The 19,576-nt window shown below is 38.9% G+C and overlaps 1 protein-coding gene across 2 annotated transcripts in view; it reads right to left on the minus strand.

Moving 5' to 3' along the window:
- Positions 1-19,576, minus strand: part of LOC105834853 — a 208,685-nt gene that overhangs the window by 122,483 nt on the left and 66,626 nt on the right. For both annotated transcript variants that reach the window (XR_001138929.3, XM_012677649.3), the window contains exon 2: positions 8,972-9,162. Coding sequence is in view for 1 of the 2 variants with exons in the window: in XM_012677649.3 (XP_012533103.1) it covers positions 8,972-9,162 (191 nt within the window). In the remaining variant the exon portion in view is untranslated. The remainder of the gene's footprint in view (positions 1-8,971; positions 9,163-19,576) is intronic.

The raw sequence follows: 19,576 nt of genomic DNA on the forward strand, positions 1-19,576 counted from the left end.
ACGCCGCGATAAAGTAAGGATAGTGCGTTCGTGTGCGTTACAATTCATTGTCGTAATTTCGTTCTCCGAAGGAAAGCAACGTAAAAGAAAAATTAACGTATGCAAGAGTAAATCCTTCGACGGGAAGAGATATTGAGCCGGATAGGTTCTATAACGTACGCCATTATTCGTCGCGAGTTAACAAACTTGCGCCCGAAGGCCGCTCGTGGATCCGCGGCCACGATTGCCGATGGCTATCGATGCAAACGAGAGGCGCGACTCCGATCTAGAATGGAATCATTTTTCAAGCGGTCGACGGACGGACGGACGGACGCGGTGGGTTGTAAAGAGCGGCGAGACAAGAGGGACAGGCGAGATGGAAGCCGCTGACGACTTTATAAAACGGCATGCGTAGCTCATCCAACATATTGTCCGGCAAAATCATGAAGGCTCGCCCGCATCGCGATAATAACGTGAAAAATGAATTCCGCCGCAGATAATCGGCGAAATTAAATAATTGCATCGGGCAGCGCGGAGCGTCCGTCGCGTTCCCATCGACCGATCGCATCTTCCTTAACCCTTTTCGCCCCGGGCATAAAGATGCTTTTTATTTATTCGCGGAGGAAGCAATTCGAAATTCTTATCATATTTCGGCTGAAAAGCAAACAATGATATCTCACACCTGATCGGCAAAAAGATTCTGACGTGTTTATGGCTCTGTAGAAATACAACTTGTAATAAAATTCGAGCGTATAAAAGAAAATGAAAGATAGATCGTGCTACTTAAATTTTATTTATTCTATCCCTAGCGTCTATTATTCTTATTCAAAGGTATTAAATATTCATTGCTTTCATTTATACAGGGAGATATTTTAATGCAATATTTTCATTTTCAAGTTATCTCCTCCTGGTGTAATCGCGCAAGAAAATCAAAGTATATTAAAAAAAAAGATATTAGAAACATGGTCGGAGAAGGAATGCGATGTTGTAAACACTACGGTCATAGCCGTCGCCGGAATAAAGATGGAAATGTTAGTCCGAAACATTAATAATAGTCGCAGGACTAATTACTCACTGGGCGAGCGCATCAAATACTCATTACACAATTCGTTACCCTCAGACGCCTTAATCAAAACGTACCACACGTGAACATGACATGGTGGCAATGTGCGCACGATATATCAGCTTGTGACACTGTGTGTAGAACGTCTGCCCGCGAAGTCATTGAAATTTAAAGCAAACACGTCGGCCAAATCCCTCATAATTTTCAAGAATTATTCGTAACCTAATTAATCCCGAATAACCCCGAATAACTTTCTTTTGAATAATTATCAAGTTATAAAAACATATTTATTATAATTAAATACACGTATAAATATGTATGTATTAAAATAAACTCAATGAATATTTATCATGTATTGTTATACATGTAATATTATATATTCTAAAATTATGACATCCGATTACGCTAAAAGAATGTGTTATCAAGTAAAAATATTTCAGTACATCACTTTTATAATTAAAAAAATTTTTTTTGATAAGTATACGGAATTAGTTGTTTTATGCACAATTGCTGCTTATTCAAATATAGAAAATATTAAAATAAATATATTCAACGTACGATATGATTTTATGTAAGTAGATGTAAACGTCGTGTTGTTCTATTAAAAAAAATTTCTTAAAGAAATTAAATATTACAGAATAATCAATAATTACATATTAATTATATATTATTATAATACGCAATCAATGATTATTTTTATTATTCCGTATTCTTTAATAATTTCAAAGTTATAATTAATAAACAATATATTACAAGAATAACTATTAATTATATTACATCTCGCTTAAAATGTACCGCGCGGGGGATTATTTTCATCCTTCTATTAACAAAGCGCATCCACTGCTGGAATTCTTTGATTTTCTCCTGATTTACTGGTTTCACGCAAAACATCCTCCGCGCTCGTCATTAACGAGTTTCACGAAGTTATTCTGACAACGCGTCGCAATTTCTCAGCGTATTAAAGACCAGCGCTTCCAGACCGTCTACGTTAATTAACCACGACGTTTCTGTCACCTTATAGCGGTACATACCTAATAATTAAATTGCGGAACGAAACGTTTTCTTATTAAGCGACGCGTGAACGTTGCAAAAACCTGACCTCGAGGCATTAAAGGTACGTCGTCATCGTTACCGAGTTAATTTTCTTTTTGTCAATGTCTATAAACAAAGGCACCGAAAATTAAAAACCCAACTTCTCTACTCCTTCGTTTCGATCTAAATGTATACTCTCTGAGCAAATCTGAATATTTAAATCATCTGCATTTTAAAATCCACTCAAATTTATTTCAGAAACTTATCACGAGAAAAACGTGATTATTTCAATGAAATAAGTTTTTGTTTGTTAAGAGAGAGACGAGGTTTAATCGTGACTGCGTATCTATGAAAAAAATCATCGCTTTACCAACCGCCTCCGGCACGAACAAACCGCGAACAGCGATGTTACCGCCGAAAAAAAGGGGGGTACGCGTGTCCCTAAACGATCCGATCGCTTTGGCCGATCGATGTTCGCGCGCGAGCGCGTTTATAAGTAGGCACGCCTATGCTAATACATCATACACACGTGTAAATGTATATCATAAACGTCCGGGAGATATGTGTAAGTCCGCGATGGAGAGATACAGCCGGGCGATACGGTTACCATCTCGTTATTACGCCTTATTTGCATTTTCCATTTCGTCCCCGCACCTGGCAGAGCAAGAGAAAGCAAAATAAAGTGTGTGTGAGAGAGAGAGAGAGAGAGAGAGAGAGAGAGAGAGAGAGAAAGAGAGGAGAAAACAAGAGAAAGAGTCTGATGGCGTTAAAAGGGAGACGAATGAGAGAAAGAGAGAGGCAAAACCAAAGAGAGAAATCAGCGAGACGGATCTATCGGCCAAAAACCAGAAGGGCGCGAGATAAAAACTTTTTTTTTTTTGTTACTTGACTCATTATTTGTTATGAAAATCTGAATGTGTGTGTATCTTGTATGAATCAGTTTTGTATGATGTTATAACGGTTTGAGAATTCCCGAGACTTTCTGAAAGAAAAGAACGATGGATAAAAAATGTATTAATTATTAATTTATGTTTTTTACATATCGATTTTCACGACCGTATACAACTTCATGAAATTATTATATGAAGTATTTAAGAAAAAGATACTTCAATTTCGAATCGGCGATCATTATGACGTTAGACCATCGCGAGCGAAACAAATAGACAGTTTATCAGACAAATATAATAAATGTATCGTTGTTTCTTTCTTTCTTTTTGAGAAAATATTTATTGCAATTACTATTCATATTTAAAACGAGGGAATAACATAAAATATGCTCCAACGTCGATTAATGCGCGCGACATAAAAAAGAAATTGGCGCGACTAATTACTATCGCGTATCTTAATTAATCCGGCCCGATACTTTGAGTACTCCCGGTGCATTTCAGACGTGAAGGATGCGTTTTAATAATTAAATCGTTCCAGTGAACGCGGCGTCGATTCGCGACGCGCAGCGACGCATGTCAATTGCGAGTATCGGAGGATCTATTAATTACGAGCGCACGCGTTAATCAATACATCGCGGATCGATTTATCATTTCTATATGCAACTCGCACTCGATTGAGAAATCGCGCGGAAAATGCGAACAACCTCGCTGGAAACTGCAGTGCGAATACGAATAACATTCGGGACAAAATGATAATCCTTTATAGTCGATTGACGATTAAACATTGTTACTTTTTAGTCGTTTGCAGGAAAATTCTGATGAGAGTTCAATAGATTGAAAGAGTGAAGAACTAATTATATTTCTAATCTTCTATAATTAGTAGACCAAATCGTTGCCTTAGAATCACATTTAAAATAATATAAAATAATCTACACTTATTATGTACACTAATTTAATCTCATTTTAATTTTATATCGTTAATTTCAGTATTTGAAAAACACGATAGGAATAATTATTAGATTTGTATTCTACATTTGTTAATTAAGTCAGTTAAAATCAATTAATATTTCTAGATTTACAGGCAATAAAAAAATAAATTTTCTATATTTGCGCGATAAGTGTCAAAAGCACTATTATATACGTAAGAATTGTATTTCATTAGCGAATTAAGCGCAAACAATCCCAATTAAGAAGCGATTTTACAACAATGTTGTGTGTTACTTTCGAGCGATAGAATGTTTATTTCCCCGATGTGTTTACCTGAAAGCACTATACCGTGTAGTTTTTTTCCGGATACGACAGGCCTTGCCGCCTCGTTCGCGTGCTCTTTAAGACAGCGGTATCGAGGATCGCTCAATTCATTAAAATTGCAATGAAAAATTTCTTCAGCTCCGCCAAGTTATAATTGCCAGCATTAAGCGCCCGTCTCACTCGGATACACCCTGGAGGCACATGGTCTGGGATATATTTAAAATTCACATAAGTTGATAACGACGTGATATACGCAATGCGTCTCGGTTATAAATCTTTTTTTCTACTAATTACGGCGATAAGGACGTCGTAAATCATCGAAATAATTGGCCGCGCACGGTCAGTCACGCATTGTGTGCGAGCCTATTTGCGTGTACGATCCTTTTAACGCCTGTCCGTGCGTACGGAAGGGCCTTCACGACACAGCTATTAAGTTCTCAAATTGCATCGAGCCAATACCGATCCGGAAAAATTTCTCTCCCCGCGACATTTAGTCATGTTTAATCGAGCATTAAGTATGAAACGACGTGTGAACGAGCTATGGGCTCATTAATCTTTCTCCCTCAATGTTTTATTTTAAGTGTCCGAGAAATTTATTAATTTCCTACGAATACGTAAACACGAAGAATCTGATGGATAAAGTCTCGATTAAATTAATTATTTTTAAACCACTTTCCTCTCTCTCTTGCTCTCTCTTCCTAGCTAAATAAACTTCAATCAATCAAAATCAATCAATCAGTCCCCGTCTCTTTCCGTCTCTCCCGGTCTCTCCCCGTCTCTCCCGGTCTCTCCTCATCTCTCCCCGTCTCTCCCCGTCTCTCCCGTCTCTCCCCGTCTCTCCCGGTCTCTCCCGGTCTCTCCCCGTATCTCCCGGTCTCTCCCGGTCTTTCCCCGTCTCTCCCGGTCTCTCCCAGTCTCTCCTGGTCTCTACTGGTAGATATGGGAGAAACGCAATTGAATAAATTGCAAGGCTCAGAATCGGGCTATGCGAGTAATATTATAATGTAATAGATACACCAAAATAGAACATATGTTACAAGCGTTGCAATTTATGTCTATAAAACAGAGACTACACTATAATGTATGTATATTTATATTTAAAATTTTACTTGGCGCCAAATTACTTAAGAAATAGACTAGAAGTAATTAGTAATGAAAATGGAAGAAAAACAAGACAGGAAGGGACTATCGCAATAAAATTCGTTAGAACTAAAAGTGCGCAAAAAAGCGTGTGTTACGAGGGCGTAAAATTATACAATACCTTGCCAGCAGAAATTAGAAGTCGTGAAAGAATTGATGTATTTAAACGAATGTTAAAGAAGCATGTATGTAAATCTATGTAAAACATAACAGCTGAGAAAGCTAAATAAACTTCAATCAATCAATCAATCAATTCCTCTTTCTAGTATAGAGAGAAAAATAATGCCGCTGAGCAAAATTAACGGTAGCAATTTTCTCATACAAAAACAAAAAAGAATCGATTTCCTCCGCGATTCTACACGCATCCTGACGCGTGTAGAATCCGCGCCGGAAGCGCGGCTCGAAGAGCCGAGGCTGGAGACAGCGAAAAGGAGAATCAAGGACGACGCGCAGAAGAGACCTACCAATAATAAGACTAAGTGGCGTAGGTTAATTGCCGAGATTCTCGTTCGAGCGGGATCTCCGGTAGCGCGGCGAGCGGCGGCGTGGGGTAGGGCGAGGGAGGGAGGGAGGTGAGAGACGCTCGGGCGTGTGAGAAAGGCGAGGGAGGTGCAGCCTCTCCTCCGGGGAAGATCTGCTATCTGGAGCCCCCCCGAGAAGGTACCGGAGCGCAGAGGACTATCGCACACACCGCCTCTCCTCGAGAACGCCCGGCGAATTCGCCTCCGGGGCCCTCGGACTTCGCCACCTTATTCTTCTTCTTCTTCTTCTTCCATTTCTTTCGCCTCTCCCTTCTCGCCCCCCTCCGCCCACCCTCTGCTTCCACCGTTTCCTTCTACCTCGAGGCGAGGGAGGCACGCACCACGTGCCTACTTGAAAAATCAGCGCGGTTACCGAGGGCCCTAATTAATTTACATAGCGTTCGCGGAGAGCGAGAGGGGCTAGAGGGAGGGGGCGGGATTCCTCACGGGTCTCCTACCTGTGTTACTCGGATTAATGTTGTCGATCGAACGCGGAGCTGTTAATCTTGTTGACGCTCTCCGAGGCGCGAACGACGATTTTTAATCGCGGGAGGACAACTTTCTAACGGAACGGAAATCGTTGGCGTCGATAACTTTACCGGAAATCAAAGGTGTACGAGAACGAAGAAAGCAGATTTCATTAAATATACTTTTAATGACACTCGTAATGCATCTGAATGAAGCTAAAAGCAAAACGATATAAAATTTATAACGTTGGCATAAAAATTTTGCTGCTTCTGCTATCAATTCAATTAAGCTGCGATAAACTCCCTCGAAGATAAACGAAGGTAAATGAAAGTAATTAATAAACTACAGCGAGCCGAATCCATTACTTCTATCTTGATTTCCTGCAGCTTAGTTCTCTCTTAATCATCGTGAGTCACAATTATGATTCCTCGCACTTCTGCCCGCGCAAAAGGAGACCGAAATTTTTCTAAGCGCGCGTATCCCCAAAGACCAAGAGTCCCCGGGGAGGAAGAGGCGGGGAACGAGAAAGGGAGGACCTCCACGGGCGCGGGGACTCCCAGATATCGGACAGATCGGGGCGACACACTCGGTTGGGAGTCTCCGGCACGGGGAGATCCGAGGCCCGACAATGAATACCTATTAAAACGGTGTGAAAACAATGCGCTGCGGCGGGTTAGGTCGTCCCCCGCGTCTTTCGCGCGCGCGTGCAGCTGCAGCGCGAGCGCAGCAGCAACAACGGCAGCAACAAGAGCGCTAAGTAGAAGAAGGAGCCCCAGGCCGCAACCTCGCGCGGCTGCGGGCTCCGGTGATATACTGCGAGATCCGCGATATCGCGCGCGGAGGTAGCGAACAACCAACGCACGTATACACAAACACGGACGAGCCGCAGCATCACAGCGGAGGAAGAGGAGGAGGAGGAGGAGGAGGAGGAGAAGGAGGGACGCATTCAATCCGGATTCGTGCATTACCCTGCATACGCTGCTACCTTGCGCGAACCCCGGTTGTATCTGCCATCTCGCTTCCTCGCGAGAATCGTCGTCGACCGCGCCGTGTGACGTCCACCCTCTTCCGCTAATGGACTCTTTCCCACCCGCGTTCCTCCTTCGTTCGCCAATATCTCGCTCGGAGGAAACGCCGTCGCGTAATCGTGCGAGACGAGCACGACAATCGTACCGTCTAGTAGTTAATCACTCTTATAGAGTGCATTTTCACTCTAATTAGAGTGACAAATCACTCGAACTTAGATAGGTTCGATTTTTACTCTTTTAGAGTAATGTTTCACTCTAGGAAATTTAGAGAGTACAAAAGATGTCTATTGTTATATTGTAAAGTTGAAGAATAATTAATCTAAGCTAACTGGTTATAAATAAACGTGCTCTTGAAGCAAATTACCATTGTACTGGAAACTTTGTAGAATGAATACGCGTCAAATGGTATTGAATGCGATTCTTCTCGACGTCAATAAAAGTGAGAAGTGGATGCGAAGACAATCTTATTTCCTTCCGCCTATTCCCGATAATCCACGGCGTAAAATCAATGAGCTCGATTTCGCGTTGGCGCATGAGTCACCTTCGCTCGTCGCGAGATTGGAAACAAGGGACGAAAGGCACGGTGGCGGATAATGGTGGAGGAAGAAGACGAGAGCGTCTACCCATTATTCCACGGCGATTCTTCGATTGGCCCTACCTGATTGCGATTGCAGATGAGATTGCACACCCGTGGTGCAGGAAGGCGTTCTCTCGTCCCTCAAGTTGCATAATTTCTGCATTGTAGCCGAACGTATTACCCGCAGAAGCGAATCGGTTCTTTTTCTCTCTTTAGAGTAGCAAAAAGTACACGAAGAAATCAGCTCAAAAACATTTCTCGTTAAATATAAAGAATTAGATATAGTGCCTACTTCATTATAATGTTATTTGATTAATTTTATTGTTAAATAAAAATTCAATCTAATATATTAATTCTCAGGACTGACGTTTTAGTCAATAAAATTTCAATTAATCTTGGAATCTTTTCGTCCATTATTACGTTTCCCCGTAATCTTTCATTGTGTGGATCATTCTGCATTTGATAATTTAAAGGCTACTTTTCATTGTGTCCCGAATAAAAGATTTAGTTTCGATACTTTATCCCCGTACGAAACATAAATTTGAAATTAAGCTATCAGTCAATGGATTGTGTGTGAAGAATAATGGCCGGGTTATGGACCGCGCATTGTTTCCAGATCATATTGTCTTGAAAATGTAACGAGTATCTCGCGTGCCAACGAAAGATCGTAGATGGTTGTATTATAATGGGGTTCATAGCTACAGCTTAAGATACTTGCTGTCAGAACTCTACGTATCTCTATAGCTATCATTACACGGACAGCGATAATAAATTAATAAAACTGCAGTAATCTTATTATCAGTTTCGGTGTTAACGTGATTATTAAGCATAGCTAAAATAGTAATTAATCAATGTGCCTAATGTGCTTCTTGAACGCAAATCATCAAATGACTCAGCACAATATAATTAAAAATGGTTTAGATTCCTGAATGTAAGCCGTAAATTTTACAATTGTGAAAATTTAGATGTAACATATATGCGATAAATTGTAATAATGTATGCACGATGTAATTCAAAATACTTACCTTGAAAGTAGCTCTTGGTGCGGAGGTAGCTTACGCTGAGTCTGAGAATGCTCAGTCGATCCAGCTTGCTGAGGATATTTTGCTCGAAAGGAAGTAATGACGCCAGCGTATCCAGCTCGGCGTTCAATCGTTCTCGATGCCGCTTGCTGGGATTTGACTTTGTCACCCCGTCTTTCTGTGGTGGTTTTAAGCTGCAATAAGACAAATACACCCTTATGTATTATAATATACACAAATTTAAATAAATTGGAAGAAAAGAAAAAGAGAAACCTACAAAATCTATAGAAATTGATTCCTTGACAAGCGTTATGTGTAAAAAACGGATGTTTCAAGAGAATAAATAACAATGCGTGTCTTCAAATGATCTCATACTATTGTTTAACTTTAAAGCTTAATATAAATAAGTTTCAATAAATAAATTATTATATATATATTGCATATTTCGACGGCGTATTAAAAATATTCATACTGAAACAAAAGAACTCAGAACTGCAGAGTGAAAAGGCCAAGTGAAAAAATCGCCTGTGAATTCTCCAAAAGTATAATCAGCTTTCACGAGAAACGCTGTTCAACAGAGATCGCCGAATAAAAATGCAGCGGATCGTCGCTCTAAGTGTCGGGAGGACTCGTTGCAGCTTGCTAAAAATAAAGCTGTTGCAACGCCGTGGCAATCAACGATCTTGCTGGTCCGTGGCGCGATGAGGGTTCAATAACCAGCGGGCTTTTGTTCCATGACTAGGGGATTAAACTTTAATAATCAATTCGCGGCGGAGCGGCGGCACGCCGACCGTTATGTGTGCGCGGATTTACATTTTACTCTTCATTACTGGAATCAGCGTGCGCGCTTCTCGAATCGTTAACAACAGGCGGGCCGCGTCCCGCAGGATTTCGATAATTAAAAGTTGCCGGTGTGCCAGCCGGACTGATTGACACCCTGCCGACACGTATGTGCCTCCACTCCTCGCCCAAGTGTCCTTAGGCGAGGATACGCATGCCAGGCTCGTAACATGAAGTATTTACGCCGGCGAGCGGGCCGCTCGATTCGGCGTAAAATGTGCGAGTTATTTAGTAGTTATTTCAGTGGTAACTGACAAGTACGGCTACTACATGGTGGCCCGATCATTGGCCGGCCAAAATATCGGCATAATAATTTATACTTTATAGAAATAAATGCGTTCGCCTAATACCGCGTTTGAAGAGCGAATTATTTAAATTTCTAAGTTAATTTTTAAAAAGCACAAAAATACCTTTCCTTGATGGCAAGATAAACAAATTATATGTAAAATGTAAAATGTGAGTTATTTATCGTAAAATTAAATTATGAGGAATAACACAAAAAAATTAGAGAAGATTAGCTTTTCGTTAATTAACGATAATAAAACGATCTTTTAAGATTAAAATAGAAATATGAAAAACTCACAGGCCTTGCAAAACTTTCAACATTCTAAAAATATGCAAATAAAAAAAGTAAGAAGAAGTAACGTCACTTACAAAATTAACATGTAACCTTCATTTTTAAGCAACCCGCTGTCTTAATTAGAACACTCGCTATGGATATGAAAGCCATTGACACGCATTTCATAACAATTAATATGACACGCAAATCCCATCACAATGGAACGCTTACGAAATTAACATTGGAACTTACAATTAGAAAACACACGGAGCATACAGAATATTTCAAAATTAACGATAATGTGTGACTTTAATATACAGGTAAAAATATTGCATATTAAATTTTGTCTTCGCTCAATTAAGGAAATTAACATCCGAAATTAAATGTACCGTTGGAATTTATAATGGTAATTAAACTAACAAATGTAAATCGCGAGTGTATAATACAATATGATTCTCTTTATTGAAATATTTTGCCTGTTCTTTTTTGCTGCACTGCTGCACTGGGGCGATAAGTTAGAATGAGTAAAAATATATTTGTCTTACTCTAACTTGTTGCACCAATGCGGCAGTGCAGCGAAAAAGACCAGGCCAATTATTAAAAGTTTATTTTTACGCTGATAATCAAAAATCAAAATATTCAAAAGCAAATTTTACTTGTAACGTGGTCCTCAATTTTTTATTTGTTATAAAAGATTTGATTGTAATGTCGACATATATATTTTTGTAAAATATATTGCATTTTTTAATTAATTGATTCATTTGCTAGAAAAGTTTTTATTCCACCGTATTTATGTAAACATTCATTTCAGTAAAATAAATGTAGACCCCTCCCCCCCCAAATAAATTTTTCTTTTTTAGGGCACGCTTATGAAAATGCGAGACGCTCTGTAGTTCTAACCAAGTTCCTTTGCTCCAAAACGACCGTTTCGATTTTTATCTTTGGCCAGGACTATTTCCCTCTCTTTTTAGACCGCATGACCCAATACGTCCATCGACTCTCGCTGCGTTTAATGCACCGTAACTCATGTCGTTAACGACTCTTGCGGATTCCACGGCGGCGCCATTGGCTACCCGTGGAATTAATATGTAAAATCAAATTTTACGCATCTGGCCCCGGACCGTTTGTTTAATTGAAGCGCGCTCTCTCGCCATGGGAAACAGCGACCACGCCACGAGACGAGAGCGCGGAATAGTCTCGTAGCCCGTCAAAGACACCGCGATGGCCGTTCTCGCGCAAGCCTATACTTAGGAATAATTATTATTCTTACGCAGTATATACATATATTTAACGGCCTTTGCGCGGCCTTTACTTGGAGGTGCTCCCGAGGAGTTCGCCAAGGCTGCGCAAGAAAACGAGATGGACACGACAGAATGGACCAGTTCTTATCGCGGGTTATTAAGAAAATAGTGTTAATGAGATGTCGCTGTGAGCTCCGCCGCTCTTAGAGACGCTTCGGAGACCGACGCCTTACAGCTTCTGCATCCATGTATCTTATGTTACGCTGAATTCGCGTAAAGATCAATGCGTAAAATATTACGAGTATCAGACAAAACTCTCGGTGAAATTATTCTAATTGAAATTTCGTTTAAAGAAAAACATGTAATCTTTACAAATATATTCAATATAATTTGTTTTGATAAATAATTTTAATTTCAATATACAATAATTTAATTTTTTAGTAAAAGTGCTCAATTCTTTTATCACGTTATTTCGTGCATAAATTATTTTTATATGTATATTTATTTTTATATCTGTTGCGGTTTGAATTTATTTAAATATTAAACAGAATCTTAAAAAAAAACATAATTTCAATAATGTTGTAAACTTCAATGAAAAAAAATATTTGTAATCCCAAGGTATTGAAGAATAACGAGATGTTGATACTCAAACTACCAATTTAACCATATGTAAGTAGTATATCATCAATGTATACGATGTTAAATTGCCTGTGATCACTCAGCGGAGAAATTATCTTATACCCTAACAGGTCGGTCGGAAAAATACCTAGAATTTCTTCTATCCTGGGAAACATACTTTTGATAACAAGATAGACTTGTCAGAAACAAGTTTTATTTATTAAGATGTTTTAAAAATAGAATAAAAATAAATATGGTTTTATTTATATCAAACAAATAGTATTAATTTTTACAATTTTACAATGTATATTAGCTGAGAGAGACTCAATATATATTCTGTTACTATACCTTTGTCAAAAAATACATAAATTTCTATGTTACATTTCCATAATTATCAAATTCTATCATTCTTTTCATGTTATCTTCTGTTATAATACCTGTGTTCGGGAAGGAGGGGGGGGTAGTTTTGAGGCAGCCTACAAGTTCATTTTTAGAAGCATATGGGTCCAATGGATCCAACGGAGGGGACGTAGGGTTAATACCGGACCCACGCAGCCGTGGTGCCGCGCCTGCCCCGTCCACGGGCCCAGTAATTAGCTTTGTTTTATCGAGGAAGAGGAGGAGGAGGAGGAGGAGGAGGAGGGCGAAGAGGAAGGAAAACGAACGTCCGGTGAAGCGCTAATAGCATTCGAATAGGATTATTCCTCGCGGACCTCCGTCACTCCTCGTCCCGGATAATGGATTTGGTGTCGTCTAATAATTAATAGAGTGCTTCTTGGCGCGGCCGCGTCGCGCGGTATACGGCCGACAATCTCATTCATCACGCTTTCTAACCCCTAAGCATTTTAATTAACAGCATCGCTTTTTCAGGGCGTACGCTGCGCTCGCCATTTTCGAAGATTCGCGGCTTCCGAGGACAATGATATCTTATGGGATTTTTCAAAAACTGCACGAATCACTGATTAAAGATTGTGAGATGCATAAGAAGATTAAATTTTTGATTAAATTATTTTTTTTTCTCACACGCAATGTTAATTTCTAAATTTTATTACTAAAAATTAGCAATAAAGAAAAGAGCAGAGCACAATTTTTTAACAATAATTTTAATTTTTAATTATGAAATTTTAAATTGTTATTATGTTACGCTTTTCTTTATAAAAATTAACACTTTATTATGAAATACGAGCATCAAAAATTAACCATTTATTCTATTTCTCTCTCTTATAAAATTGATGGTAAATAAAGTCAATTTAATATACATTAGTTTCACGTATTATTTATATGCAGATTAAACTAAGTAATTAAAGTAATTAAACTGAGCGTTCTAACTGAATCATTAGCGTCGAGATTATTCAATCAAAATCAAGTGATACGAAAGTAACGCGACTCGGTCAATGTTGCATAGCGCAAAGCTTACTCACACATATCGAAAGAGTCTATGGAAGTGAGAAATCGTGCAAACCTAACTGCACATGTGATATGGACGGACCATGGCCGCGTGTGCATGATCATAGCTACTTCAGAAATATAAACGAGGCCCGACACCATGCCATTATCTGTAGGTGCACAGTAACTGTACCTCGATGACAGATGGATAAAAAAAATTATAGATCCGAAGGAACAATGCAACGCGTCCCGCCTAAAGAATACACCCGCTGTTATGCAGTCGACATTATTCGCCGTTACTGCCAACAGAAATATGCTCTATGTTCGAGACCGTTTCGATCTTGTTAACTTATATTGAGAATGGAGTTGATTCACAATTTCGAAACATTAATTTCGATTAGATGCGGCGTATTATTTTATTTTATTACCTACGTGTTTGCACTGAGAGAAAAGTGTCTAGTATTTGCAACTATAATTGCATAGTAAAATAATTATAGTTGCAAATATCATTTTTATAGTTATTATTGCTATAATGTTAGTGTAAATAACCATATATGTATAGTTGTGCCAAACGGGTAAAAATTTTACTATAAATTAAAAAGTTTACTATAAATTATAATAATTTCTACCATACATATTCTACCATACATAAATCACAATTATGGCACGTTTAACCATACATATAGTTGTATGAACGAATGCTATAGCTATTGTAACGATAATATAGTGTTAAGTTAACTATAATTTATATTGTTAATTAAACTATAAAAATATTATTACGGCCAAAAATAACTATAAGTTATGGTAAATGCAACTATTTTTTTCTCTCGGTGTGGATTTACTCTCAAACAAGCAGATGCTTCACTAGAGTAGAATTTGAAGTTTAATGTTTGCACTTAATGTCACACAGAAAAATAGCAATTCTACTTAAAAAACAAATTAAAAATGGCTTTTAAAAAAAAAAAAAAAAAATTAAGTAATTGCTTTATTTAAGACGAGAATGATATTTTTCTGTGTACAGTCACGGTATGAAATAAGAATAACGGCTCGATTATTTTCATCTTGAGTGCTTATCAATTATTTCAATCGAGCTAGAAGTGACGCATGATCCTGTCTCGGCCAGGTAGGCCAGGTGATAACGTGTCAAGTCCTCGCGCCCCTCCCCGATAATCCACACGCGTAACGCATTTGTAGCATTAGACCAGTTGCGTAGATGCGTATCGACTCCGCGAACCGTGACACTATAACGCACTCGAAACATACGCGTATATATATATACTTCAGACTCCGCTTAATGGCCGGCAATGTTACCGCGGTCGTTAAGGAAAGGTCTCTTGGCAATTTTCATCCCGGAGCACTACCAGGGTAATTTTCGACGGCGTTTTCCTGGAGGGACAGGTTCACCGACTTTTCGAAGAAAATCGCGCGAGGGACTCTGTGCCGGCAAAAACGTATTCCTGTATTATACTCGAATAGAACGCGTTTTTCTTTGTGGATATAAAGGGAAAAGGCAAACGTCGTGAAAACAACCATGCAATTTATATTACGCCGTGAGATAAATCAACATAAATTAATAAAGAATTGTAAAAATTTCGTATTTTTCATTTTTAGAAAATATTTACTTACATCTGTGTATTAAAAAAAAAAAACACTTTTCACAGTTTATGTAAGCTTTATAATTTATGTGTCACAGCTTGTTCCAATTTACATGATAACGTATATACATAATAATCAAAAAATGGATAATAATTTTCCTCGCGAGTAATTCTGCAAGTGCCGAAAAATGTAACTGGCCTACACCGATTGTTCGATTAGGAATTATAAATTGGTCGCATTTTCCCGCCGGCTAATTCCGTAAGCGACTGACTGATTAGAATTAAATAACATGAGTTACAAGGTGGCGCGTTCAGACGGTCGGAAGCTCTCACCGCACGCCATCCTCGAATCCATCAGGCGAGTAAATCCCAGTCAAGGTTGCCTCGGTGCTCGCATTAAAGCCTGTTTTGTGCACTGCCATCTTCCGCGCACGCGGAAAGCGGAAGACGAGTGGACAAAGAATGGCCGATGACTTGGGACTATTATGATCGGTCGATATTTTAAACGCAGAAAAAAAAAGTAATATAGCCAATAACGTGTGTAATTGCGGGCTGCCAACTACATAAAGTACTCAATACAATAATATTTGCTGTTAATGCAAGTACAATGTTGATACTGCAATAGCATGTATTATTGTATATCGGTAGTTGGCAGCCCGCAACTACGTATCTTATTGAACATATTACTTTTTTTTTCAGTGCACAGAATAAAATTGTGCGGAGAAACAATATGAAGAAAACAACTGCACTGAGAGAAAAAAAGATAGCGAAACCCTTTCTCTAAAATTGCCTACTGACTTAATTTCCCCATTGTTAAAGTTTAAACTTTTAGAGAAAGAAACAAAAAAAAAATTATTCATACAGTACTTAAAAATAAATTGTACTAATTTTAAATAATAAACTTATATATTATTTTTTTCTATCTGATTTTCTCTTCTACCCTCATTGACTTATTTAAAGTGTACTAAACTATCCAATCTTTTCGTGTATCTAATTTTTCTTTAATTACACTCCAGAAATTGATACGATACACATTATACTCACAATAATATAGTGTTATTAGCTAAATTTGCTTATGTGTATTCGCCCGGCTCTGTTCCGCGCCGAGGGCAAGAACGAGGGATTGGTCGTTGGAACGAAACCGGGAGATGCGCAGGCGCCACCGAGGGTGGGTCCACTATGGATTTTCGAGGGTAGATACACCGCCGGTCGAGTTCCGGGGTGGCAGACAGCATGGGGTAGCAATGGAAGCTCCCACCGCGGGAGGGATGGTCACCCCCGATAGCCGCCGCGAGGGTGATATATATCCCTCAAAGAGAGCGCGTGAGAGGGGTGGAGGGAAAAGCTACCTGGGAGTGCTCGGCTTCGACCTTGGACCGATCCCTTCTCACGCGAGAGAGGCGCTGGCAGCTAAAATGGAGCACGCTGTCTGTCGTTGCCGAAAGATGGATTATAAATGAAATAGCGCATTCACTGGCGTATAGTTAGCCTGTATACGCTGTTCCGGTGCATCGAGTACTTAATTTGGATCAGAGAAAGGGAGACACTCTGTCATTAAGATAATCACATGTACAGTTTATCAGTGAATGATAGACGAGATCTTGAACGGTGTATAAGAATCGTATTAAACAAGTTTTCAAATGTAACACTAATAGATTCTGACTTTCATATACTGTCTTATAAGTTATAGTGTAATAAATTATTGGAATTATTATATTTTCTGTTTCGTGTAAAATTAAAAGTATTTTAGGGCTGATATAAATTGTGATTAAATACTTATCGACATTATAATCTTAAATTAGCATGCGGACGAAAAAGGAGCGGGGAGCACATTTTACGAGTGTATTTATTGATTGATCTAAAATAAATTATGCATGCCGAAATGTCTCCATCGCATTAATTACATTTTACGCGTGACCGGCTTTCCGTATTCCGTGAGAGACCGGAGAACCGATTTTATCGAATCACAGATCCTACGGGACGATATTCGGTCACGTGGCCGAAAAATTATGACTTGCTTTACTGCGGATAATGGCTCAGGTGCTTTCCAGAGACCCGTTCGCAATAATTACATTCTAATGGAAAAGTGAAAATTTCCACCGGAAGTGACACGCGCAGCCGGCTGTCCCACCGTCTCAAAAAAATATCCCGATTGCAATTCACGTAATGATAAATAAGAGTATTCAGAAAATACTTTTCAGCTTCAAAATGCATTTACCCTTCACATTAATCATGTATATGTATTTTTTTTAATATAAAAAAGTCAAATAAAACAAAATTATTACAACATTGATATTAAATGATTTTTTGACTAATAAGATTTCTCTCTCTCTCATTAATTTTTTAAAGATATGTTTATTCTTCTCTTCTTATTGAATTTTTATGAAGAAATATTTAAGATATTAAATTATCTTGTTGCTCAATTTATAATAATAAATCGCAAGTTTGTACCTTACCTGTTCCTCTGTCGTAAAGCGAACTGTCGTAAAAGCGAACGACACGGACGAATATCGTAACACAATTGTCGTCTATTACGAAAGCTATTTAACTGTCCGTAACTGACAGATCTCAACGCGAGACAGGGCATTGAATCTAATAAGCGACTATCTCCAGCGCGATCTGGAGCTGGTAACAATACGCTGGATTCACGGCTGCATCCGTTTATCCGGTTCAAAAAGATTCTCCCAGCGTTCATTATGTCACGTCGAGCCCGTTTAGAAAAACACTGCATATTACGGTAAAAACGCTTAACCCTGTTGGAAGGCAAAAATTACGAGCAGTCGCTATAAATTCTCGCTGCCATGTAAGTATCCTTCATCACGCCACAGAAGGCGAGGGAATGTCGAAAAAAACATTCTCGTTATCATATCGCGTTATGCTATCTGTGAGTAAAGTTGACATTAATCCTATATCGAAAATCAATTACATGCACGTGCATAAAACTTATCGTTTAAACATAGACTTTTTTTTCATAATTTCGCGATTCTCTCATAAATATAAAAAATATATTTTTATGAGAGACAATGTTGCAAAAAAAAAATAATAATAAACGTAAGTATTAAAAATAATAAATATACACTTTTATATTTTGTTTAACAATATGTATAACGAGAAAAGCTGCTCGTGTTATAGTTAATTTATAAGATTAATTCGTGAAATTTAAAATATGTAGAAATCGACTCTCTCTCTCTCTCTCTCTCTATCTCTCTGAAAATTCGAGTTATTGTTTTTCCTAGAACTGTATTATTTTATACAAATAAGGTGAGTATACTTAATAAAAAGATACATGTAACTAACTTTGTAAGGATGGGCTTGCTAATGAGTAACGAGCACTCTTAATAAATTGCGAAAATTGCTATTTACCTAGCTCTACAAAATCATTTCTCGCGGGTCAACCATGCGTGGAGCGTGAAAACGCATTCCACGTATCGTTAGCAGCGCAGATCCCGTTTCCAGTCCACATAACGCAAAATATTCCATAGAGCTATACCCTCAAGTATATATTTCACTGTGAAAAATTCGCAAATTATCATCACAAATGTTCATTTGCCAGCATTCTAATAGCGGCAGAAACGCGATGAAAAATTGCTCGTTTTTGCCGTGGCAGATAAATGTCAGAGCATTTCAACGTGATGTAAATTTGAAAAATTGACCGATCTTATCAACTGATAGATCATGAACCATTTATAAAATAACCGTCAGTGATTTTTCAATAAGAAATCCTGTCTGTCAACGCGCGCATATATTTATTATACGTTTTTGTATGTATATATTTCAATAAATTTAAATTATACGAATTACCCACAATTAATGTGCCTCTCGAGAAGACATCGGAGTTAATAATAATATTCTATCTTATCACACATGTCGCATGATCATCCATCTTACGTGCAGCGCTTGGCTCAGTCGGAGCAGGTTGCGCACAACGCGATCACCGGCCTCGCACATCCCGTCCGCGCGCGGCCGGCGCAATTAATTTCGCACAACACCGCGGCGATTATAATAATTAACTTTTAGGAAGCGATGAGGAGTTCCGCGACGCTCTGGTTCGGGACGACTCTTCCGGCGGCGCTTACCACGTGTAATGGCATGCAAGCAGCAGCATGCGTCTTATACACGCGCGCGCGCGCGCTAACGTGTGGCTCTAATGCGGCGCGCGTGTAACGAGAAAACGAGATGCTTTACGCTCCCGTTAATATCACGCGCGCCCGGGAAATATCACGTATAATATGCCGATTATGCCACGGATCGTACGCCATTACGCGAGGCGCGGGCCGTTGTACGCACTGCGGAAGATCTGCTGCCGATTAAACCCTAACCGGATATGAAACTTTACGTTCTCGAAATGCAAACGCAAACGCAATCTTGG

The sequence above is a fragment of the Monomorium pharaonis genome, chromosome 10 (assembly GCF_013373865.1).
Source record: "Monomorium pharaonis isolate MP-MQ-018 chromosome 10, ASM1337386v2, whole genome shotgun sequence".
Taxonomy (NCBI): Eukaryota; Metazoa; Arthropoda; class Insecta; order Hymenoptera; family Formicidae; genus Monomorium; species Monomorium pharaonis.